This window comes from Leptodactylus fuscus, chromosome 3 (assembly GCF_031893055.1).
Source record: "Leptodactylus fuscus isolate aLepFus1 chromosome 3, aLepFus1.hap2, whole genome shotgun sequence".
NCBI classification, from domain to species: domain Eukaryota; kingdom Metazoa; phylum Chordata; class Amphibia; order Anura; family Leptodactylidae; genus Leptodactylus; species Leptodactylus fuscus.
The window spans coordinates 102,394,185-102,420,897 of NC_134267.1; the positions used below are offsets into that span (position 1 = coordinate 102,394,185).

The 26,713-nt window shown below is 43.2% G+C and overlaps 1 protein-coding gene across 1 annotated transcript in view; it reads right to left on the reverse strand.

The window, feature by feature from the left end:
• Window positions 1-25,714, reverse strand: part of DCBLD1 (discoidin, CUB and LCCL domain containing 1) — a 52,863-nt gene extending 27,149 nt beyond the window's left edge. Inside the window, exon 1 of the mRNA XM_075268090.1 lies at window positions 25,434-25,714. Within this exon, the coding sequence (XP_075124191.1) occupies window positions 25,434-25,539 (106 nt within the window). The 5' untranslated portion in view covers window positions 25,540-25,714. The remainder of the gene's footprint in view (window positions 1-25,433) is intronic.
• Window positions 25,715-26,713: the final 999 nt, after the last annotated feature.

Here is a 26,713-nt window from a genome sequence, read left to right on the forward strand (position 1 = left end):
GCACAGGGGTTGATACTAACAGGTACCACTGACCCCTGTACTATGGTCTACTCTATACCATCTAGTAATATACAAGTATTCTCAGCATGCTATGTGGAGGAGAATGTGAAGGTGTGGAGACGGTCCCTGGTAAGCTATGTGATGAATGTAATACTGAGAATTTCCTCGTTTCATTCACGTTTCTGCCCCTCCCGATTTAACCTTGTATATATAAAAAGATCTGTATATCTGTTGGCACCTTCTGAATTGTGTACACAAAAAGAAACAATAAGTTTCACGAAAAATGACAATCACATTCCATAGGCACAAACAGCGCAATTTTAGGTGGTGATAAAATGGTGTAAAAGCTTTTTAAAAACAAACTTTCACACAATTGAAGCCCAACAATGTAGTGACATACTACTAGCAGTCAGTGGAAATGTCACCCTACCGCCATATTATTATTGTGTATCTGTAATGGTGGCCCTATTATCTACTCTATGTCGTTGTGTCCTGTAGGAAAATACTAACAGGTCTCAGTTTATGGGGAGCTACCGAATCTCACTTCTGAAGGGTGGAAAGAATAAGCCATAATGAAGGTTTGCAGTTTTCTTTTGCAGTAGACTCTTTTGCTGAACACGCATGTTACTACTGAGAGTTTGGGGATGGCTGCCAAATCAACTTTGTGGACAACTTCATTCTCAGCCAAGTACACAAACCTCCGGCCTCCTTCTGGCAGACGTCTTAGATCAAACAACTTCACAGCCCAAATCTAGCAAACCCAAGTGACTCCATATCCTTGTACTGTGCCTAGACCCTCACAGCTGCACTACAAGAGATGGAATCAATTCCATAGTACAGCAATTATGGCAGAGATTGCTGGCAATTCACAATGTCATCTTGGCTGCTATGAACATGCTTCTGGCCACATAAAGGCACTCACACCCTATAGTGATTCTATCGTTATTGGCCTGGTGACATCTATTGTGTTCAGTCCTCTATTAACTTCATGGAAAGGCTACTATGAAAAATGTAGAGACCATATTATCCACCTCTCACATAGTTCACCATCATGCAGTGCATGGAGATAACCAGATTAGCTCGATTTGGTTATGCACCAACGCTAACTCTCTGCCACCCTGGTGGGTTCCATACTTCTAACATAACAGTCCCTGTTGGGAGTCTATTATGTGTGTAGGAGCAGAAACTCCAGTGGTGAAATACATTGAAGTCCTAGCAGAAAAGGCTGTGATGTTACAATACTGACAAGTAGTGAAAGACAAACAGAAGTGAAGGAAAGCAAAGTACTTGAATACTGGACTATACTGCATGGTATGACTATACATTACTCTTAAGTAGCCTATCCACATTAGATGTGAAATGGCCAAATTCACAGATTTCGGCGGGCCTGGAAGACCATCTAATGTGCATGAGACTCTTGGGGGAGATAAAGATAACGCAGTTGGATTTCAATGACATGATTCTTTTTTTTTTTCCGGGGAGGTAAACTGCTGCCAGTGACTTTATATCCTGAGTGTGCGTGTGTATGGGAGAGTTGGGTGAGATACTTGTTGCCCGAGAAAGCCAGCTAAAGTGTATGGCTGGTATACAATTTATCATGGTACTCTAATAACATTTTCAGTCAATATCTCATCCACGATGCTATAAATTGTCAATGTCATGTCAACCAGATACTGGACCATCATTAAAGGGGCTCTATCATTGGGAAAAGTCATTTTTAGATAAGCACATACTTGCATAGACTATAGAAAGGCTATTCCACACATACCTTTTGTATGTAAAATTGCCTCAGTAGTCTTTGAATAAGTCCGTTTTTATGCATATGCTAATGAGCTTCCAACGTGCATCGGAAGTGTCTGTGATCACTGTCTGCTCTATGTGTATGTACAGCAGAAATGAATCATCAGTACAGCAGCCTCTGCTATACCTACACATAGAACAGACAGCGCACAGAGACACTAGTGCACCAGTGCACGGTGGAATCTCATTAACATATGAGTAAAAACAGACGCATTGAAAGACTACTGAGGCAATTTACATATAAAAGGTAGGTGTGGAATTACCTTTCTAAAGGCTACGCAAGGATGTGCTTAGCTAAAAATGACTTTTCCCAATGATAGCGCCCCTTTAATACTGTACATAATTCATGGACTAATTGTGAAGCAGGATGATAGTTGAGCACGAATGGTTTCCTTCATTTGTGGCACAAATGTGCACATACCAGGAAATGTCATTTATAACAATTTACCATATTAGAGGTGATATGTACCAATTACAGTCGAAATATGTTGGCAAGGGTGTGGATTCTGGCTTAAAGGGGTTATCCTATCTCAAGGATCCTATCTATACTGGTATCTTATATACATTGAAGACTTTTCCTAAATATATTGCTTTAGAAATGCTGCTTTGCATTCCTGCTATGTGAACTTATTCCAACCATTGGTTACACAGCGTTTCCATAATGCAGGGCCTATGTGATAGTACAAGTGACATCACTCACTGCTCTCACTGGTATCTACAGCTCTGCAGGACAATCAGTTCAGTAAATTGCACTTTGCTGATAAAGTAGAGTCTGTTATCTCTCTATGTAAACACACAGATAACACAGAGTCCATTCTTTACAAGCAAGTGCATATTATCTGATCTGCAATCATATTAGATTTCTAGTAATTATAATAAGTATTGCATACTTCATGGTGTCCTGTTAAGTAAGCTGGAAGGGGGGGATATAGGAAGAAGAGACAGCAGGCAAGCTGCTGAAACAAGCAGATGGGAAAACCCCTTTCACACTCCTCAACAAAGCCTTTCACAAATATGCTTGTTTGCGCCTTGGACCTTTCTTGCATATTACAGTTTAGTTGTAGGAATTACCCTCAAAACCATACAAAAAACACTGGCAGTGTATTTTTGCCACTAAAATGCACCACAAGTGATATCCTGTAATCCAATACATTTTATAGACTCTGTGCTTGCAAAGTGGAGATTAATAGAGTACTATAACTTGTAAAATCTTAGCCAGCCTTAGACAAACCACACTGAGCATCTGTCATCCAGATAATACGCAGGTTGCTTTATGTACGAGAGGAGTCTTCTCAATACAACCATCTTCTGCTGATGTCTGGCGTTTCCCAGTGAAATTACTGCACTCACTTTATAGCAAATTGATGGGTTACTCATGTTATCAATGGCAGGAGTAAACACATTCTTGTGGCTGAAGCCTAGGCACACAAAAATCTCAGGAAATCCTTTTTGGATCTTAATAAAAAAAAAAGACCAAGCATGTATGCCTCCCCACCTGCAGATGTTCCTGCCTCTCCGGGACGCAGAATTCACTTACAATCTAATTATCTCCACCATAGTCTGACAAGAACGATTGCTCCGAGCCAAACTGCCAGGCCCTTTTGTGTGTTTGGGACCCTTCCGCAGCTGTGCAGATGGAATGACTGTGTACTGTACAATTGAAAACACCTACATAGAAATCACTTACAATATTTATCATTCATAAACTTATGATATGTCAGGTTCACACTCGGGCCCGATTCACATATGCGTTCAGGTTCCCGTTCGGGGAGTCCGCTCCGTAGCCGCCCACCCCCTCAGAACGGAACCTATACGAATACAAAAAGTGGTCAAACTATAATAGTGTCTGTGTGGTTTCTGCACGAAAAACACGGAGAGAAGAGTGCTGCTTGTGGATAAGTGAACGGAATGGCCCGAGCACAGATGTGAACCAGGCCTCAGGTTCAGGAAACCCTATCTGCTTAAAAATCAGTTACCCTTGGAAACCCCGCGGACCCCATAGACTATAATGTGGTCCACTGGGTTTCTGACGAAAGTGGTGGAGAAAAAAAGTTCTTGCAGGACTTTTCTCACTTCTGATTTTAAGCGGAATATGAGACAGAGTCTTCTATGGAGACTCAAACACTAGTGTGAACCTATCATTACGCCAGGTTCACACCTTCATTTAAGTTTCTGTTTTGGGGATACCCCCCCGAATGGAAACCTAATCCGCTTAAAAAAAAGCAGTTACCTGTGGACTCCATAGACTATAATGGGGTCCGTTAGGTTTCCGCCCACAAAAAAAGTGTTTTTCTCTCTGCATTTTTCAAGTGGAATGGGGAAAGGAATGCCCAGGAGGACAACAAACGTAGGTGTGAACCTAGCCATACTTTTATTAATCTTCTCTTCCTTAAGGTGGCCATAACAGTCAGACTTAGGTCAATCCAACCAAAATATAGTGGCTGCGTGTTTAATTTGAAAAATAAACTTTAGTCTACTTACAAGGTTCCCAAGATGTACTGGATAACAGGTATTTGAACAGTATGGTTGCACTAAAATTCACATAAAGACACTACAAATACGACTTGAGTTCTTTGCTAGGAACTGAATTCTTTCCATACAACGTTTGTTCAGATAATAACACAATATCAGTTTTTGCACCTTTGATGACATTTTCTATGGGTTAATTATATTTGTCACATTTTGGGATACTTTTTCGGTCTGGACCCCTGGTTTTTTGCAGACACAAATCCTTTCACTTACTGAAGAGACAAATATGTGGAACACAATGGGAATTTATGGCGCATAAAGTAAATTTTAAATTTGGGCTACATTGAAAATCTAAGACATATTTGTTCTTTTCTGTATAAATATGTTGTAAAGTGAGACACTACTGAACCATGCCTTTGCTGGTGCACATTTTTCAAGTGTCAAGTGCACACTGTTCATAAATCTCTCTATATTATAAAAATGGATTTATGTCTGTCTGTCTTTCTGTTCTTTAAGCGTGACCAAACGACTGGACCGATCTTCACCAAATTTGGCACACAGATACTTCAGGTGTCCGGGAAGGTTAAAAGGGGCTCTATCAGCAAAATCATGCTGATAGAGCTCCACATATGCGTGAATAGCCTTTAAGGCTATTCAGGCACCGTAAATGTTATATTAAACTACCCCCCCCCCCCCGTTTTAAAATAAAACCCTAAAAAAGAATGTTATCTACTTACGGATCGTGCACGCTGGGCAGGCATTCAGGGTGTGTCTTCTTCTTCATCCACGCCTCCTCTTCCTCCGGTCCTGTCCTCCTCCGGCGCTCGCGAGCGGACACTGATATTAAAAAATGGCCTGGGCGCTTGCGCAGTAGCATGCGGCTTCTACTACGGCTACTGCGCAGGCGCCCAGGCCATTTTTTTTTATATCAGTGTCCGCTCGTGAGCGCCGGAGGATGACAGGACCGGAGGAAGAGGAGGCGTGGATGAAGAAGACGACACACCCTGAATGCCCGCCCAGCGTGCACAATCCGTAAGTACGGTAGATAACATTCTTTTAGGGTTTTATTTTAAAACTGGGGGGTAGTTTAATATAACTTACGGTGCCTGAATAGCCTTTTTAAAGGCTATTCACGCATATGTGGGGCTCTATCAGCATGATTTTGCTGACAGAGCCCCTTTAAGGGCACCTTCACACAGAGTAACGCTCCGCGCATTTTGCTACAAATTGCACATGTAAAATGTAGTAAGCCATTGAGTTCAATTGCTTTTTTTTGTTCGGAAAAATGCGCGTAATTTTGCGCGCTCTAAATAACACGAGTTCTATGAACAAAAATAAATAAAAAAATCAGCGGAGGTGTTTACATGCCAAGCCAGTGAATTTTGGTTTTAGTTCTTCCCATATCAGCAATCCTGACCAGATAGTGCACAGTTAGTGAAATATTCTGTAGCCAATGGCAATGCGAGACAGGACAGCAAGGATGTAAAATAACTGAAATAATTCATGAGAGCAAGATCACACAGCGTGGGGCAAAGTTTCAGAACCAAAACCCAATGCGTATAAACATTACCAGGAACTACGCTGTCCCTGAATAGCAGATCTACAGGGGTCTCGGCTCTAGGAGTGTCACAGATCTAACATCAAGGAGCTACCCAAAGGATAGGCCTTCAATATTACAAACTGGATGACTCTTAACCCTTTCCTGCCACAGGCATTTTTTTCAATCTTTGTTTTTGACTCCCCGCCTTACAAACCCCATAACTGATATTTTTCTGTTAACAGAACCATAGATTCATAATGGAAGGGCAGATTGGGGAAAAACTGCGTTTGTGTGACAATCTTACAGGCTTTGGTTTTACATTTTAACCCCCCCCCCCCCAAAAAAAAAAAAAAAAAAAAAAAAAAAAGCGCAAGAAAAACTTGTTGGAGTCACTATATTTTAAAATCTGTAAAAAAAAAAAATTTTTTTCTCTATGTTTCTGTGTACGGGGATGCAAAAGGAGTCTTTTTGCGGGGCCAGGTGTACTCTTTAGTTATACCAATCTGGGGAATGTGATGTTTTGATCAGTTTTTATTTAAATTTTATGGGGGGGGGGGTGTTAGGTGGCAAAAAATCCCCCCAAAAAACAGTGCTTTGGCCCTTTAGATTTTTACTCTTGCCGTGGCATTTGCCATGTGTGAAAAGTATTTTTATATGTTTATAGACTGGGTGCTTTCAGATGTGGGGATGTATTATGAAATCAATATAAATATGATAATTTGCTGCATGTGAACACGGCCTAATAGTATTCTGATGTGTATTTACAGACAAGTGTATAGAAGAGAAGAGGTCCTGTCAATGCCTGACTAAATCACAGACTATATAAGGCAGACAGTAGATTGATGACATGACAGGCCAAAGCACTTGTGTGTTCTAGTCAAATAATAGAGATAATTTCTCCCATGAGCACCCACCCAGTTGGTAAATATTTGAGAATGGAGCCACTGATAGTTAACTTCTACCACTGTCAGCAATTCCTTGACAGTCTTACAGGTAAACGTTCCACCCAACGTCACCCATACAACCGGTTGTAGGTATGCACAACATATATAAAAATAATAGTGTGTTATGCGGTGTAGTGTAGTTGTGGTGCAGCACCAAGGGACACATCTTAAACACAAACATACATCAGCAATTTCTTCATGTTCAGACCAGCAACATATTAGAAACATCTTTTTTGGTTTTATCAATCCCCTGCGTGTAGTTTCCCAAACATCCTGCATGGCGCACAGTAAATCAATACGGCGTATATAAAACTTATCACAATATAGGAACATTTTCTAACATGACTTGAGATGCCAATATGTCTTTAGCTAGAGAGTGAATCTGCAGTCATGAAGTGGTTAAGAAGACAGTTACACATGGGATTTGCTTGCACATAACAGGCTATGTAAACTTTTCCAAATCCATGCTATAGTAGAGCGCAGCCTGTCAGCAGGATTTCCAGCAAGTCATCATTCCAGAATGACCAAGGTAGACAAGCAGCTTCCTTGTGCCAAAAACAACATATCTAAGCACGGTCCACAAAATAAACTTCACTACAGCAAGTACACACACAATGGTATCTACAAACAGGACAGGTGAGGATTCTCCACATGGTGTCTCATTCAGGAGCATAACAGCAAAGAAAGACCAAGATAATAAAACATCCAGCTAGAAATCACATACAATTCAATTCCATTTAATATAGTGAAATCATTTATCACAGGTAAACCAGGAAGCCTGCTGGAAGTTTCACATTTTTATGTTATCATCCAAGTAACATCTGTTACCATAAGGTTTATCCACAGTACAGATTAGAATGTCAACTGGACCAGGGTATGGTAGTGTCACTCCTATGCTTGTTGGACATACAGAAAGTCATTTTATCTTGCATTTATGATGGAGTTGCGTACCTCCAACAGGATAAAAATGTTAGGTTTTGATAACATGACCGTATTAAAGAGGTTATCTGGGGACTTACTTTATGAAAAAAAAAAATATATCGAACCTTGTGTATCTAGTCTTGTTCTGACTCAGGGCTACGTGATCATAGTCAGATTTAATCCGCTCCGGATTAGGCCCAAATGAATGGGCCTAGTCCGGAGGGTGCTGTCGCGAGGCGGAATCCGCCTGAAGAAAGGGCAGCTCCTTTCTTTTTTTCCGATAGCAGCAACATGCTGCTAGCGGAAAAAAGAACGCTAACGGTCTACATAGACCACCATTGTGAGGGGGCAGATTATTATGTGGATTCCACACCAAAAACCGCTCCCTCTTGCCCCATGTGAACGGGGCCTAAAGCACTTTTCTTTTAATTTGCATAAGAATAAAAGGATTTTCACAAGAATGGAGCAGCGGTCCTGAATATGAAATACATTACTGTGATTAGTTTATATGTCAATTTTGTGCTGACAGACTCCCTTTAAAAGGGGCTGGTAGACTAGATCATTGAACCCAGAGAGAAGGGAGGACAGAGGTGGAGTAGGAAGAAAGCTAGCAAAAAAAAAAAGTTCCCAGATAAATCCTTTAGGCTGAGGCCCCACATTGCGGAGACGCAGCATTTCTTTGTTCCAGTTTTTTGAGCCAAAGCCAAGAATGGCTACCAAATAAATGTGAAATATATAAGAAGTTCTTAGATTTTTACCTTCTGCTCAATCCACTCCTGGCTTTGGCTCAAAAAAATTGTAACAAAAACTGCAACAACAAAAAAAAAGCTGTGTTTCCGAAATGTGGGGCCTCAGCCCTAAATGGTTATTTACCTTCTAAAAATTGATGGCCTATCCATCAATTATAGAGCGTGGTGGGGCCACTGTTGTGACATCTGCAGAGGAGCTGAACATAATGAAAGTGTTCAGCTCCAAGCATTGTTTACATGGCGGGTGCTGAGCCATTCACTTGCTCTAATAGTGGCGTTAGGAGTACTATAGCAAGGTCTCATTCAAGACTATGGGACACTGCTGCAGTACTGATAACCAAGTGAGCGGTGCAGTGCCAAAGAAAAGATTTCTTAGAAATGGGACCTGTGCTGTAAATAGTTCCATGACTGTATTGTACACTATCATTTACTGTGCTAGGTCATTCCACAGACTCACAACCTGCATAGAAGCAAACATTCCCCTCACATTGGCAGTCTGTGACTAAAGACTCACCAGCCAGACATTGTCAATTTACATAAGAACCAAGGTCACGAGAGAAGCAGCAGAGCATGTTGTGCTTTGTTCCAAGGTGATCCTCGCACTAAAATGCCATCCAAATCCCAGAAATAGCTGAAGTCAGCACCAAGACTGCCAGCTGGTGTCTCTCCAGAACATGACAATACCAAGTAAAGCCTAGGTGTGAATGACACACTGCTAATGCACCACAACACAACCGGTTCACGGAAGGATCATCTTCCCCCTGGTCAGCCAAGTGCATGTTATTTCCAAGAATGCACATAAAGTAGAGAGGCTTGTAGAACTGTCCAGGAACATCTGCCACAATCTGACCTCATGAATGGTCTCTGCAGTATCATCTGACTCCATTATAACATTTGCAATGATTTGGACATTGTGGATTCTATGACTAGTGGCATCAAGCCCACAATCCAGATATTAAACTGGTCAGAAAAGCTCTGTACATTCTAGTATCGAATTCACACAATCACAATGTTGTTATTTTACTTACACATATTTTGCTATTGTTTCTTATAATCTATAAGAATTGAATAACGCTTCATGATACTTTCAATACGATGAACACTTCAGTGCACTGACAGTACAGATGTTTTGTATACATGTCACTGCTGGATGTCAGGGGTCACTGGACACCAACTCATGACATCTCTGAAGAAAGTCTGCATGTCATCAAACAGGACATAATGACACTTCCAGAACATTCCTCAGTATGTGTGGTCAAACGTAAGGAAAGTACAGAGCATTTCTTTGGGCTCCAGTACACGGGCATATTCAGGATGCATATAGAAAAGGTCTTTAAGAATGCTTCATCAGATGCCATATACAAGCAGAATTTCCCCTACAAAAGTAAGTAGAGCCTCACTTATTTGACCCTTTGAAGCCAGGTTGCCATATAGTGCAGAATTCATGCTATGGAAGTGGCCCAAAATGTCCATGTGTAATAGTAATCTACAGGTGTAACATGAAAATTTGACTCATTTATTTGGTTTTTACAGCAGCAACCTGATGACAGCCTCTTCTTCTCCTTGGCTGGTGTACTCTCTACCAATATTTTATAGAAAACTATAAGGTGTTTTACACACTTTTTGCTCCTTCTTCAGCTAAAGTTGTGGTAAAATTATTTCCCATCACAGCAAGTCACTGCCGAGATGGAAATAACTGCACCCCTCTAGGGTCGGACTTATGGAAAGGACAAACCATAGTGGTGAATGGGAGTTACAGAAACCGTATAAGGCCGGGGCCCCACAGCGCGGAAACACCGCAGGAAAAATTGCAGCTTTTTACATTAAGGGCAAAGTGGATGGGATCCTTGCGAATCCCATGCCCACTTTGCAGTAAAAACTGTGGTGCGGACACCCTGCGATTTCCAAAACCAGTGTGATTTTAGAAATTGCAGCATGTCAATTATTTCTACGGAATGCCAGCGATTTCCCCATAGATATAATTGGAGCAGAAAGTCCACGGAGGAAAACTCAGCAAACTTTCTGTTTAAAGCGCTGTTGGAAGAACCGCTATGCATTTTTTATTGTTGCGGGACTTCCCATGGGGCCTTAGCCTGACACTGGATTCACATGTGTATAGGTCTCTGCTACAGAATCCGCGTAAAATTGTCAGAGAGAAAAGTCCTGCAAGGAGGGCTTTTCTCTCTGTTGGTCTCAGTATAAAACCGCTGGCAACCAGGCGGTTCCTATTAAAGTCTATGGGGTCTACGGGTTTCCACATGTAACAGCTTTTAAGCTGACAGGGTCTCCATCTTTAGGGTCCCCATACGGACCCGAAAGACAAAAACCTGAATACTTATGTAAGCAAGACAAATGGCATAGGTTCCATATTGCCACAATTAAGAAACGGTAGCTAAATGTTCTCTGCCGTTTTCATAGCTCCTATTCACCTCTGTGGGTGTTACATGAACGGTGTAAAACGGCGCTGTTCTGCTATTCCTACAAACTCCGCCCTGGGTTCAGGACTTAACCCGAATTCACACGCATTGTTTGGCGGGATTTACCATCCTGAACAGTCCAGAGAGGGACTCCTAGCAATACAGTTATCTATGATGCTAGGACTCCCTGCCTATGGGTCAGTATGTCACTGGGAGTCAGGGACTCCAAACAGCATAGATAATTGTATTGCTAGGAGTCCATCTCTTGTCATACTATTCAGGCTAGTAAATATGGTTCACACACAAACTTGTTGTGTGAATGTCTGGTTAGAAGTTATTCCCATTTTGGTTGCAATGCGCTGATATAGGAATTACCCTTTAAGTTGCATTATTGTACCACAGATTTTAGTTGTAAAAGGGGCTCAGCCTGCACTGCGATCTACCATAGCAGCACTGTGGGTGACATTTACACAAATGCAACGGGTCTTGATAAAAACTGGCGCTGCATCTTGTGAACCAGAAGTGTCAAAAACTGCTGAAGCTTCCATCTATTACAATGGAACAATGGGCGATATCTGTTGCAGTGATTTTCAGAGGAAATCAATGGGAAATTCTGCAGCAGGTTCATCCTGTTAGGCCCTGGCCTAAATATCCTCAATGTCTGTAGTATAATCCTCAAAAGTCCAATTGTAAAAGCTGTCATATGCTAGGAGGAATCACTATGTTAAAGATGAGCAGGAGAGATAGATGGGACCAAGGACAACATCTGCAAGGAGTTTGTATGTTCTCCCCATTTTTGTGTGGGTTTCCTCCGAGTACTCCTGTTTTCTCAGACACTCCAAAGACCTACTGATAGGGAATGTAGATTGTGAGCCCTACTTTAGACAGTGACTGACTAGGTCTGTAAAGTGCTGCGGAATATGACGGCACTATATAAGCAAGCTATATAAATAAATAAATAAAACAGCAGCAGCATTTTTCAAACTGTTGTACTACAAAAAAAAGAAAGCAAGATTGTAAATGAAAACCTTTGAAGCTTTGCAATATGTTACAGTTGCAGAACAAAGAGAATAAGCAGGAAATCCTATGGACACGGTAGCAGACGCTGTGCTGTGACCACGCTGAGTGGGATGTTATCTCTCAGACAGTGATCAGTGGAAACAAAGCATTCCCCTGGTAATTTGTGCTGAAAGCGGGACAAACAGATAAAATAATGTCTGCACATAAGCCACACTGCTTATGCACTCCCAACAACCAGGACAAAGGAAGAAGATCCCATCAACAGATGCTAGATTCTTATTACACAGGGTCATCGGTCATTAAACACAATGAAAGGCTCATTCATTTCATTTAACATTAACTAGTAGAGATGAGCGAACACTAAAATGTTCGAGGTTCGAAATTCGATTCGAACAGCCGCTCACTGTTCGAGTGTTCGAATGGGTTTCGAACCCCATTATAGTCTATGGGGAACATAAACTCGTTAAGGGGGAAACCCAAATTCGTGTCTGGAGGGTCACCAAGTCCACTATGACACCCCAGGAAATGATACCAACACCCTGGAATGACACTGGGACAGCAGGGGAAGCATGTCTGGGGGCATAAAAGTCACTTTATTTCATGGAAATCCCTGTCAGTTTGCGATTTTCGCAAGCTAACTTTTCCCCATAGAAATGCATTGGCCAGTGCTGATTGGCCAGAGTACGGAACTCGACCAATCAGCGCTGGCTCTGCTGGAGGAGGCGGAGTCTAAGATAGCTCCACACCAGTCTCCATTCAGGTCCGACCTTAGACTCCGCCTCCTCCGGCAGAGCCAGCGCTGATTGGCCGAAGGCTGGCCAATGCATTCCTATGCGAATGCAGACTTAGCAGTGCTGAGTCAGTTTTGCTCAACTACACATCTGATGCACACTCGGCACTGCTACATCAGATGTAGCAATCTGATGTAGCAGAGCCGAGGGTGCACTAGAACCCCTGTGCAAACTCAGTTCACGCTAATAGAATGCATTGGCCAGCGCTGATTGGCCAATGCATTCTATTAGCCCGATGAAGTAGAGCTGAATGTGTGTGCTAAGCACACACATTCAGCACTGCTTCATCAAGCCAATACAATGCATTAGCCAGTGCTGATTGGCCAGAGTACGGAATTCGGCCAATCAGCGCTGGCCAATGCATTCTATTAGCCCGATGAAGTAGAGCTGAATGTGTGTGCTAAGCACACACATTCAGCACTGCTTCATCAAGCCAATACAATGCATTAGCCAGTGCTGATTGGCCAGAGTACGGAATTCGGCCAATCAGCGCTGGCTCTGCTGGAGGAGGCGGAGTCTAAGATCGCTCCACACCAGTCTCCATTCAGGTCCGACCTTAGACTCCGCCTCCTCCGGCAGAGCCAGCGCTGATTGGCCGAAGGCTGGCCAATGCATTCCTATGCGAATGCAGACTTAGCAGTGCTGAGTCAGTTTTGCTCAACTACACATCTGATGCACACTCGGCACTGCTACATCAGATGTAGCAATCTGATGTAGCAGAGCCGAGGGTGCACTAGAACCCCTGTGCAAACTCAGTTCACGCTAATAGAATGCATTGGCCAGCGCTGATTGGCCAATGCATTCTATTAGCCCGATGAAGTAGAGCTGAATGTGTGTGCTAAGCACACACATTCAGCACTGCTTCATCAAGCCAATACAATGCATTAGCCAGTGCTGATTGGCCAGAGTACGGAATTCGGCCAATCAGCGCTGGCCAATGCATTCTATTAGCCCGATGAAGTAGAGCTGAATGTGTGTGCTAAGCACACACATTCAGCACTGCTTCATCAAGCCAATACAATGCATTAGCCAGTGCTGATTGGCCAGAGTACGGAATTCGGCCAATCAGCGCTGGCTCTGCTGGAGGAGGCGGAGTCTAAGATCGCTCCACACCAGTCTCCATTCAGGTCCGACCTTAGACTCCGCCTCCTCCGGCAGAGCCAGCGCTGATTGGCCGAAGGCTGGCCAATGCATTCCTATGCGAATGCAGACTTAGCAGTGCTGAGTCAGTTTTGCTCAACTACACATCTGATGCACACTCGGCACTGCTACATCAGATGTAGCAATCTGATGTAGCAGAGCCGAGGGTGCACTAGAACCCCTGTGCAAACTCAGTTCACGCTAATAGAATGCATTGGCCAGCGCTGATTGGCCAATGCATTCTATTAGCCCGATGAAGTAGAGCTGAATGTGTGTGCTAAGCACACACATTCAGCACTGCTTCATCAAGCCAATACAATGCATTAGCCAGTGCTGATTGGCCAGAGTACGGAATTCGGCCAATCAGCGCTGGCCAATGCATTCTATTAGCCCGATGAAGTAGAGCTGAATGTGTGTGCTAAGCACACACATTCAGCACTGCTTCATCAAGCCAATACAATGCATTAGCCAGTGCTGATTGGCCAGAGTACGGAATTCGGCCAATCAGCGCTGGCTCTGCTGGAGGAGGCGGAGTCTAAGGTCGGACCTGAATGGAGACTGGTGTGGAGCGATCTTAGACTCCGCCTCCTCCAGCAGAGCCAGCGCTGATTGGCCGAATTCCGTACTCTGGCCAATCAGCACTGGCTAATGCATTGTATTGGCGTGATGAAGCAGTGCTGAATGTGTGTGCTTAGCACACACATTCAGCTCTACTTCATCGGGCTAATAGAATGCATTGGCCAGCGCTGATTGGCCGAATTCCGTACTCTGGCCAATCAGTGCTGGCCAATGCATTCTATTAGCTTGATGAAGCAGAGTGTGCACAAGGGTTCAAGCGCACCCTCGGCTCTGATGTAGCAGAGCCGAGGCTGCACAAGGGTTCAAGCGCACCCTCGGCTCTGATGTAGGAGAGCCGAGGGTGCACTTGAACCCTTGTGCAGCCTCGGCTCTGCTACATCAGAGCCGAGGGTGCGCTTGAACCCTTGTGCACACTCTGCTTCATCAAGCTAATAGAATGCATTGGCCAGCGCTGATTGGCCAATGTATTCTATTAGCCTGATGAAGTAGAGCTGAATGTGTGTGCTAAGCACACACATTCAGCTCTACTTCATCGGGCTAATAGAATGCATTGGCCAGCGCTGATTGGCCAGAGTACGGAACTCGACCAATCAGCGCTGGCTCTGCTGGAGGAGGCGGAGTCTAAGATCGCTCCACACCAGTCTCCATTCAGGTCCGACCTTAGACTCCGCCTCCTCCAGCAGAGCCAGCGCTGATTGGCCGAATTCCGTACTCTGGCCAATCAGCACTGGCTAATGCATTGTATTGGCGTGATGAAGCAGTGCTGAATGTGTGTGCTTAGCACACACATTCAGCTCTACTTCATCGGGCTAATAGAATGCATTGGCCAATCAGCGCTGGCCAATGCATTCTATTAGCGTGAACTGAGTTTGCACAGGGGTTCTAGTGCACCCTCGGCTCTGCTACATCAGATTGCTACATCTGATGTAGCAGTGCCGAGTGTGCATCAGATGTGTAGTTGAGCAAAACTGACTCAGCACTGCTAAGTCTCTGCATTCGCATAGGAATGCATTGGCCAGCCTTCGGCCAATCAGCGCTGGCTCTGCCGGAGGAGGCGGAGTCTAAGGTCGGACCTGAATGGAGACTGGTGTGGAGCGATCTTAGACTCCGCCTCCTCCAGCAGAGCCAGCGCTGATTGGTCGAGTTCCGTACTCTGGCCAATCAGCGCTGGCCAATGCATTCTATTAGCCCGATGAAGTAGAGCTGAATGTGTGTGCTTAGCACACACATTCAGCTCTACTTCATCAGGCTAATAGAATACATTGGCCAATCAGCGCTGGCCAATGCATTCTATTAGCTTGATGAAGCAGAGTGTGCACAAGGGTTCAAGCGCACCCTCGGCTCTGATGTAGCAGAGCTGAGGGTGCACAAGGGTTCAAGTGCACCCTCGGCTCTCCTACATCAGAGCCGAGGGTGCGCTTGAACCCTTGTGCAGCCTCGGCTCTGCTACATCAGAGCCGAGGGTGCGCTTGAACCCTTGTGCACACTCTGCTTCATCAAGCTAATAGAATGCATTGGCCAGCACTGATTGGCCAGAGTACGGAATTCGGCCAATCAGCGCTGGCCAATGCATCCCTATGGGAAAAAGTTTATCTCACAAAAATCACAATTACACACCCGATAGAGCCCCAAAAAGTTATTTTTAATAACATTCCCCCCTAAATAAAGGTTATCCCTAGCTATCCCTGCCTGTACAGCTATCCCTGTCTCATAGTCACAAAGTTCACATTCTCATATGACCCGGATTTGAAATCCACTATTCGTCTAAAATGGAGGTCACCTGATTTCGGCAGCCAATGACTTTTTCCAATTTTTTTCAATGCCCCCAGTGTCGTAGTTCCTGTCCCACCTCCCCTGCGCTGTTATTGGTGCAAAAAAGGCGCCAGGGAAGGTGGGAGGGGAATCGAATTTTGGCGCACTTTACCACGTGGTGTTCGATTCGATTCGAACATGGCGAACACCCTGATATCCGATCGAACATGTGTTCGATAGAACACTGTTCGCTCATCTCTATTAACTAGAATAAAATATCACTTAGCACAGTAAGCAGGCAGCCCTGTACCTTATAGCACAAGAATAAGAATAGCCTGCTCCTGTTATTATGGGGCTGAAACTCATAGAACGCAGGAAGGTAGTAGCTGCCTCAGCAAAATTCACTCCATGGATCCCTGACATGCCCGGACAAAACACTCAGCGGAGTCTATGTTGTCAAATAATTCTATAATTCCACACTTCCTATTATACCTGCTAAAAGTCTGCATGCATGCTAGGCCTAAGGTTACGTGTACAACCCTATGGGGAAACAGAATGGATGGCACACAAATAGTACCCATTTGCTGTCTGTGCTTTCAATGAATAAGCCCGTTCCACAAGACCTTCCCACTAAACACCCATAATAAAAAAAACACATTTGCGTGCATGGGGCCATAGAAAAAAAAAAACACGATCAGTGTGCAAGCCATTAAAAATACAGGTAGCAAACTGGCAAAACTGGGCTGAAGGAGGAGAAGCCAGGCTAATATTATTAATATTAACTGTTACCTGGATTATTACAATAGCTAACAGCATAATAAAAAAATTACTATAAAAATATGAAAATATATATTTTGGAGTCAATGGATATCTCCCCCAGATTCCTGACATACGTGTGGTCCAGGGAGAATCTTATATAAACTGCAGCCCAGGTGTGTGTCATAGGCTCATTACTGGGCCATAAATTGCTGCACTTCAGAACAGTTCCTGGGGGAGAGTAGAGGAGCTGGGTTCTATCCCAACACCCTGTTATCTGGTGACAGACCAGTGTGGATCATAGCCTCTGTTTTGTTTTGACCGTGTGACTGGTAGTACGCCACAGGTACAGTTTAGAGCATCTTTGTTTAGATAGCGCTCAGACAGGCAGGTTTTGTGTTATTTTTGCCTGAAGTTAAGGCTATATTTTGTTTTGCTCATTTTGTGCCTGAAGTCAAGGTATATTTATTCATTTATATTTTTTTTCTAAATAAACTGTTTGCTGCATATTTTGTGTTCTTTTCTTGACTGTTTGTGTCTGCACCACTGCTTCTACCAAGCTACTGTATATACTCGAGTATAAGCTGAGTTTTTCAGCAAATTGATTGTGCTGAAAAAGCCCCCCTTGGCTTCTACTCGGATAAAGCAAAAGTGGTTTTTTTTGTTTATTTGGTTCTGGTGGTGGTGGTGGTGGGTCTATGAGCAGCCGCAATAGTAATGTATAGAATCTCCTATAAAATAGTGAGAAAAAAATGCTTTAAAAATATAATAAAAATATAAAATAAAGTTCTAAATCACTCCTTTACCTAGAATACATATAAAAGTAGAAAATGACTGTGAAACACATACACATTAGGTATCCCTGTGACTGAAAGTGCCCAGTCTACTGAATATAGGGTATCTGCAGTGCTCCTGTTCCGTCGGGAAGGGGTTAATAGGAGTCAGGCTGAATTCCAAGTGGGGGGGGGGGGGGCAACAAACAAACAAGCAAAAAAAAACAGTCCTCAAGCTCAGGGAAGGGGCAGACAGACACCCCCTCCCGTTCCCCAGCACCTACTGCACCCAAAAACTCTTTAATTTTTGAAATTTTCCAGTAGCTGCTGCATTCCCCCCCAGGCTTATACTCGAGTCAATAAGTTTTCCCAGTTTTTTGTGGTAAAATTAGAAGCCTCGGCTTATATTCGGGTCGGCTTATACTCGAGTATATATGGTACATTCCCCACTATAAAAAAAATAAATAAAAATTACACGCACACATATACTTACACATAATAGTAAGACACATGCTTTTTTTTTCCCTTTGTAATAAGTACTCAATGAGTGGCCATTAGCAGGTTCCTGAAATCAATAGTATTATATCCATGATAAACAGAAGCATGTTTGTATCATGTAATACTTGCACGCTCATACCCTCATGGCACACTATTTTACACCCACTCATCTTTAGTACACCATCTAACAGCTCACACATACAGGTCCCCATTACATTTTGTAACAGGAAACCAAGACACTGGTGAGGCATTCTGTTTTCTTAACCCATAAATAGTGGACACCACTTCCTTCAGTTAGAAACACAATAAAGGCAAGAGAATCTATAGCTCTGAATGGGGTCTAGATCACAAACTAGCAAGGAATCTCTGGATGTAGTATTTAATGGTCATGGAAAGAACAGGATACAAAGGAGCTCTCGTATACCACATTACCTTCCCTACAACACATAACTTTCCCCTATATAAAGGTCACCTATGTCCCAGTTAGATGACAGTAAACTGTAATCTCCTGGCTGCTTACAGTTTGCATCCACATTCTGAAATTAATCCAATACACAACCATGTAATACATATTTATGGGTACCCAGCACTAGAGAGCACTGCGATGCTTCATAAAGTGGGCGAACAGTGTAAGATGAACCCCTGGCTATAAGTCCCAAGTAACCTCTAGAATCACCTGCTGGCTAGTTTTCATTGTGGGTTATACTACTGTGTCTGGGCTGGTTTGTATTATGCAAAACACAGTAAAAAACACTGCAGCCTCTTCAACCAGCTGATCTGTGAGGGTCCCTGGTTTCAGACCTTCACTGATTGCAAGCCCTGGAAAACCTTCTTTTATAGCAGATAAAGTGCAGTGGATTACTTGTCACTAGACCTCTCTATATCTACATTACTAGCAGACCTAAATATTGCACTGAGGCCAGTTATTTACGTCAACAGTCAAGTATTGTAAGGGTCAGTTCACACGTGAAAACCGCCTAGCTTATTTGTGCGAGGTAAAAAACCTCGAGGAGTTTTTTTGACGCTGTTTTTTGCATTCCACGCGGTTTTTGACGAGGTTTTTGACGCGGTTTTCGCTAGCGGTTTTCGCTAGGGTTTTTTTTTCCTATATGTGCTATAGAAACTGCAGGCGAAAACCGCGCGGTTTTTTGCAAAAAAACGCGCGGTTTTTTACCGCGCGGTTTTCGCCTCCCATTCACTTCTATGCAATTCTTCAGGCGTTTTCCGCCTGAAGAAAGGTCATGTCGCTTCTTCAGGCGGAAAACGCTAGGAGGAAAAAAAAAGCTAGTGGTCTACATAGACCACCATGTTAAAGGAGAGGTTTTTGAAGCGAATTCCGCTGTCAAAAACCTCCCCTTTGCCCACGTGTGAACTAGCCCTAATCATGGCCTTGTGGAGACTGCCAAGTAAACAGGAACCAGCAGGGCAGACTGAAGCAATGGCACTGGAAGAGCGGAGGGGAATTTCCAGGTCAATAATAGGTCTTGGTAATGGGACTTGACAAGCTGTACTTTCATTTACCACCATTTTATGGTACGTAATAGGTTTTGTTTCACTTTTATTTACATCTTTTGAGGGTCCACATGAAATAACACACAATTCTATCATAACTTTTTGTGTTTTTTTTTTATGGCGTTCACTCTGCCTTATAAATGACATGGCAGCTTTGTCCGGTGAGTCATTATGATTACGGCATTACCATATTTATATAGATTTTTTTATTACGTCTTACAAAAAAAAAAAAATCGCCACTTTTTGAAAACAAATGATTTTCCTAGGCTCACTGTATTTTGACCCCTATAACGTTTTTGCTGTACTGTTGTCAGAGATACATCTGGGCTCCTAATTTGTGTGGACAAGTTGTACTTATTATTGGTACCATTGGTACTATTGGTCCAGGGGATTACTCCGCCAGAGTATCTTCCGACTCCAGTGGATGGTCCCGGCCCTCGACTGAGTAACACATCTGAGTGCTAGAATGTAGTGCCCCTGACATTTCAGCATTGTACTATTTTGGTGCTGAGCATTAACTAAATGCTCAGCATAACGTAACAATACGGCGCAGAGTGGGTAGGGGTTAAATGTGCATGAGTCTTCCGCCATTAGCTCAGTATGATAGACTAATAAAAATATATGGTATATTGTGACAAATTTCCATCGAGACTGAGAACCAGTTTATCATCTTTTTAGCTGATCTTTCACAGTCAGACAATTTTCCCACACTCATTATGTGTTTCATAACAGAAGTGACATTACATGTCGGCAGACTATCTCAGACAGTGACTAACAAAAGATCTAAAACACAAGCATGACTCTAAAATTAGTAATGTATCAATGAAACCAGCGCAACCACTTCATACTAGGCCCGGATGTCTGCTGTGTCCATCATGGCTGCTTGTCATCATGTGACATACATGATTCACAGAAAAATCTTTCTCTAGAAAACAAATCTTAACTTGGAAACCCTTGGAGGACCTTATAGCTGTAATTGCGTCACTTTTCCTCCAATATACAATATAGGTCAGAAGTTGTGTTCAATAAAACATCCACTACAGAGTATATATTATAAACTATATTTCAATAAATTTTATTAGGATGCTCCCTTTTGAATTTTAGTATTACATGGCACCCATATAGGCCAACGTGTGACCATGATGTGACTGGTGAGGCCAGTAAGCGAAAGGCCTGAATGTGACATCACGGGTCCTCTTCCCAAGGCCTGCTGAGGCTACTGATTGGCCTCAGTGATCACGTGACCACTGAAACCAATAAGTGGCTTCAGCACAATGCTAGAAGAGACACGGGAGAGGACACGAAGAGCTGTTTTGTTTTTTTTTTCTGTCCCCAGCAGATTTAAACTTTAAAAGTTTTGCCTGGACAACCCCTTTAAATAGTGGAGAAATCTGCAGTTCCAACTGAAATGTATAGGGTGCTACATACAGATTTGGCTTCGAATTTTCTAATTTGCAGACTCCAATTTCCTAAGAGTGAGAACACAGACTTAGGGTGCATGCACACTACGTAACGCCGGGCGTGTATGAGAGCCGTACACGCCGGCGTTAAAGCAGGGCTGCCGAACACTTCCCATTCACTTCAATGGGAGCGCTCGTAAACGCCGCTGTTACGAGCGCTCCCATTGAAGTGAATGGGAAGTGTTCGGCAGCCCTGCTGTAACGCCGGCGTGTACGGCTCTCATACACACGCCCGGCGTTACGTAGTGTGCATGCACCCTTAGGGGACACGCACACACTTCTATGCATGTCACTGGGCCGTGATTAAACCATATGGATGGCACACGGATGACATTTGTATACTGTTCACGACTACATGGCCCCATTCACTAATATCAGTAATCACTACGTGGAAAAATGGATAGAAATAGCACCATTCTGAGTTTTTCACCTGACCCCACACACAGGACCCTGAAAATACACTGTTACGTGTATGGTGCCACAGGAATGAATGGGCCAGTACTATCGTTTGCAGACTGTTGTAAACATAGACAGCATAACCACCAAAATGTGGTTGTGAGAATAAGGGTGCATTCACACGGAGTAAAATGGAGTGTAATTAGGAGTGTAATTTTTACACGTGTAAAAAATTTACACGTGTATTTTGGAGCGTTTTTTTTACATGTGGAGTTTACGGAACGTTTTTTGGAGCGTTTACGTGTGTAGAAAAACACGCTCCGTAAACGCTCCAAAAAACACTCCGTAAACGCTCCGTGTAAAAAACCGCTCCAAAATACGCGCGTAAATTTTTTACACGTGTAAAAATTACACTCCATTTTACTCCGTGTGAATGCACCCTAAGACCAAACACTGACTTAGGATCGGTCCACATCTGTGTTCATGACGGATTCTGTAAAAATGGAGAACAAGATACAGTAGCTCAGCATGCGGTGCTATTTTGTCCAGTAAACACAAAACTCTTGACACCAAGACAGAAACCCAATAAACCCCTTTATAGTCAATGAGGTCCATTGTCTGCTGCCGGTATCAGCTATATAAAGAAACTGGTACAGCTATTCTTTTAGTTTGTCTGTCTATACAGGCTTTAGACAGTTCTCACTCGAGTCATGGCTTCCATTTCATTGGATCCTTGACAGATACAACAGATTTGGTTTTCAAAACGCCAAAGGAAACCAGTTAGCTTTGTGATGAGGACCCCTGTTGTGGAAACCCAGCTTTTTTTGTTGCAATCTTTTAAGCCAAAGCCAAGAATGACCACAAAAGAAATGGGAAATATATAGGAAACTCTTAGGCTTAGTTCACATGTAAATTACGTGTGGCTTATTTTGGCACCAGAAAAAAACGCTTCCTAATTAGGAAGCTTTTTTCGGACCTTGCCACACTCTTTGGAGCTTCAAAAAAACGCCAGGTTGTTTTCCCCTCTCATAAAAAAAAAAAAAAAAAAAAAAAAAAACACGTTTTCCACCTCCAATTTACTTCTATTGCTTTCTTCAGGCGGAAAACATCTGAAGAAAGGTCATGTCGCTTCTTTTTCTATGCTAGCAGAAAAAAAAAAATCTAGCAGTCTACATAGACCACTATTGTAAAGGGGCGGATTTTGAAGCAAAATCCGCAGTCAAAAATCAGCCTCTTTTCCCCCGTGTGAACTAGCCCTTATACTCCTTCCTACTGTTCAGTCCACTCCTGGCTTTGGCTCAAAAAAGCACAGCAAAATCTGCAACAAAAAAAGCTGCATTTTCACAATGTGGGGCCTCAGCCTTAGGCCCCATGGGCCGGAACTGCCACACTAAAGCGCTGCGGGAACAACCGCGGCGTGAACGCATTGCAGTTCTTCCTGCAGCACTTTGAACAGAAAGTTCACTGAGTTTTCCTCCACGGACTTTCTGTTACATTTATATCTATGGGAAAGCTGCCGGCGTTTCCATAGATATAATTGACATGCTGCAATTTTCAAAACCGCGGCGGTTTTGGAAATCACAGCATGTCTGCACTGCGATCATTTCCGCAAAGTGAGGATGGGATTCACAGGAATCCCCTCCACTTCTCCTGCACTGTACAATGCACGATTTTTCCTGCAGCGTCTCTGCTGCAGGCAAATCGCAGCGTTTCCAGTCCATTGCGGCCTAACAAATCGCAGCATGTCAATTATATCTACGGAAATGCTGGCGGCTTTCCCGTAGATATAACGTTAAGAGAAAGTCCGCAGAGGAAAACTTTGTGAACTTTCTCTTAAAAGCGCTGCGGAAAGAACCGCAATGCGTTCATGCCGCGATTCTTTCAGCAGCGCTTTAGCGCTGCAATTTACGGCCCGTGGGGCCTTAGCCTAAAGCTTCTCGGCTTAGGAATTTCAGGTAGGTTGTCATCTCAAGTCATGTGATCAGAACCAGCACTTGACTTCCAAGTCACTTCACAGCTTCTCCCATGTTCACAGGAACGTCTGCTAAGGAGATTGGCACAGGGGAGCGCAGGTAGAATGACTCAAGGCCAGGTGTTAGTTCCAATCACATGAACCAGCCCCAAACCACTATAAAACAATTTAGGTTGGGGCTCTATGTGCCAGAAACGCCACAATTTTCCCGCAATCTTCCCTGTAGATATAATGGTAACAAAAAGTTTGAGGAGGAACTCTGTGAACTTCCCGTTCAAAGCGCTACAGGAAGAACCGCGATATGTTCCCGTTGCGGTGTTTCCCACAGCGCTTTAGCGCTATGGATCGTCCCATGGGGCCTTAGCCTATGTTTAAGTCCGCATGTAGCAAGTCGCAGAGAGGAAATTATTTTCTCGCAGCACATTTCACAAAAAGTCCGCACAGTTTTTCTCTGCAGACTTTCTGTTTCAATTATACCTATACGGAAAACTTCAACGTTTCTGTAGGTATATCTAACATGCTGCGATTTACAAAAATGTGACGGCTTTTGAAATGGCAGCATGTCCGCTGCGGATATTTTTCTGCAATAGGTGGATGGGATTAGCCCATCCCAGAATCCCATCCATTTGCAGGTACTGTAAACGCTGTAGTTAAGATATGTGGGCTTAAGGCTGAAGCCCAACGATGCAAAAATGCTGCAATTTACAGTACCTGCAAAGTGAGCGAGATTGTGGCTAATCCCATTCACACACTGAAGAAAAAAATCCACTGTTGAAAAGCTGCAATTTTGAAAGTTATAGCAAGTAAATCATACCAGCGGAAATGCGGACAGTCTCCCTATAGATTTAATAAACGGAAGTAAATACGCAGATTGCGGGGGAAAAAACAAAACCAAAAACTACAATGCATTTCCACTGCATTTTTTTTTTGTTTTTAGCTTTGTTTCCCTATGTGGGGCCTTAGTCTGAATCCCCACATTGTGGAAACGCAGCGGTTTTTTTTTTTTTTTTTTACTGGAGAGGAAGTGTAAAAAAGACTCCCTGGATGCCCCTGTTAAAACACTCAGGTTTTTGTTACTTCTCTACTGTCCATCAAAGAGAAATGAAAACATGGTAGAACTAAAAAAAAAGTGTGAACAGAACCTTCCAATGAAAACTTCAGATCATGGCAGGAATAGAGCACTGAACACTCATATTATATCCCTGCCTGGCAGAGGATATACTGGCTATGGGCACCACTACCAGTCATATCTGCTGGCTGACCTGAAAGTCTTATGGCAGAAGGATTAACCCCTTATATTCCCTACACCAGAGGTATTAAGCTAACCAGAAATACGGATGATAGGTCCCACGATGTGATAAAACATTAATACAGTACATATTGGCCAATAATAACTTTTATAACTTGTGGACCTTGAGTATGACACCTCACAGCGAGGCGACTGATCGTACTGGTGGCGGATTTTCAGCAATCACAACACGTAAATGCCTTTAATGTCCACCATACTCTTCACTTCCTATTATAGGAGGATGAAAACAAATCCCAGCACTCTCCAAGATGAACAGATAAGACTCTCTCCTAGATATACAGAGTATAGCAATGACTTTCATAGACCTGCTCAACCAGAAAACATGGGCAATGGGACAATGATCTGCAAAAAAAATTACCAAATACCCCTAAAGGCTGAATGACAACAGTCACTGCCACTACTAAAGCTTACCCGGCTACCAGGCACCTACTGGGCACACAGTAGTTTGGGGCAGCTGTAATAGTGCGCTTATCGCTCGTCACCCAACTTTCCCAGGAACAGATAAAAGTCTGAGTATAAAATACTTAACCTGAAGTCCTTGCATGCAGTGGGACTGGCCAGGATATTATACATGGAGGAACTAGTGAAGTTCAGGTAACAAGTCCCACACACAGATCAGACAACAGGTAACTCACCCAGGGTCTCCGCCAGCAGCAGGGCAGGGGCTGTCAGCCATAGTCCCAGCAGGGGCAGCAGTCCGGTCACCGGCTGTGTCCAGCACACACCTCTGACCCCGGCCATTGCTCCCAGTATACTCCACTTTACCACGTCACAAGTTTACAGCAGGCTGAGGCTCACAAGCACTGGGTATGGTCGCCACACAACGAGCCCCAAACTCTCCATTCAGGGGCACTGCACATGGATAGGAGAAGCCCCGCACCGTGCGCCCTCTCTGGGATCTTTCCTCCCACACTGACATACAGTCCCGTGCTCCTCCCGAGTCCAGGGACCCGCTCTAATGTGGAGGGCGGAGCGCTGCCCCCTGCTGGCCAAGCCTCGCAATGACACGCTGTACAAGGTAGGCTGCATAGGTGCAACTGGTAAGGTCAAGGTTCAAAAGGAATGCAACTAGGAAAACCAAAGAAGTAATCATAGATAGCACACGTGATAGCTAGTATATATATATATATATATATATATATATATATATATATATATTATAAAACTCATATGCTATGGATAGTAAAGTAATATAAATAACACACATATACTGTGGATATTTATGTAATATTATAAATACTACATATTGAACATATTGAGTACAATATTACATATACAATACTACATAGTGAGTAAATATGGGGAGAGAAAAGCAAGCACTATAAATTTACTGGCAAATACATGAACACTATATTAGGATATAGGATTTTCTCTAAAACCTCAAAACCATATTAATAGTCTAGCTGGCATAAAATTGATTGTAAGTGATGAGAAGCAGGGACATGTATTATAAATGCTGTGCCAGCCTGGGGCACAATGAGCCCACCCTCCAGCTATGTAGTACTCAAGTGTCTGTCCACTATTTGCGTCACATCCATTTCAGGAAAACTTATTTGCATTTTTTTCTTAGCCAGAATTCCCAGCAATATCCGTAGGGTTTATTCACACATCCCCATTTCATGTATGTATGGAAACTTCATTATTCATAGGAATCCATTTATTTTAATGTATTCATTCATGTGTCTGCTTTTTTTTACTGGACTGAAGAGAAGAAAAGTGCAGCTATCCGTATTTTGGTCCTAGATACGGATGCATCATGTCAATACAAGATCATGGGTCTGTGAAAAAACAGATGGCATCCATATGTCACCTGTTTTCCACAGAACCAAACACACTGCCAAGCAGAAATACTTTGAATAGAATAGGATGATCTGTTTTTAAAGGGAGTCTGTCACCAGGGTAAGTATATTAAACC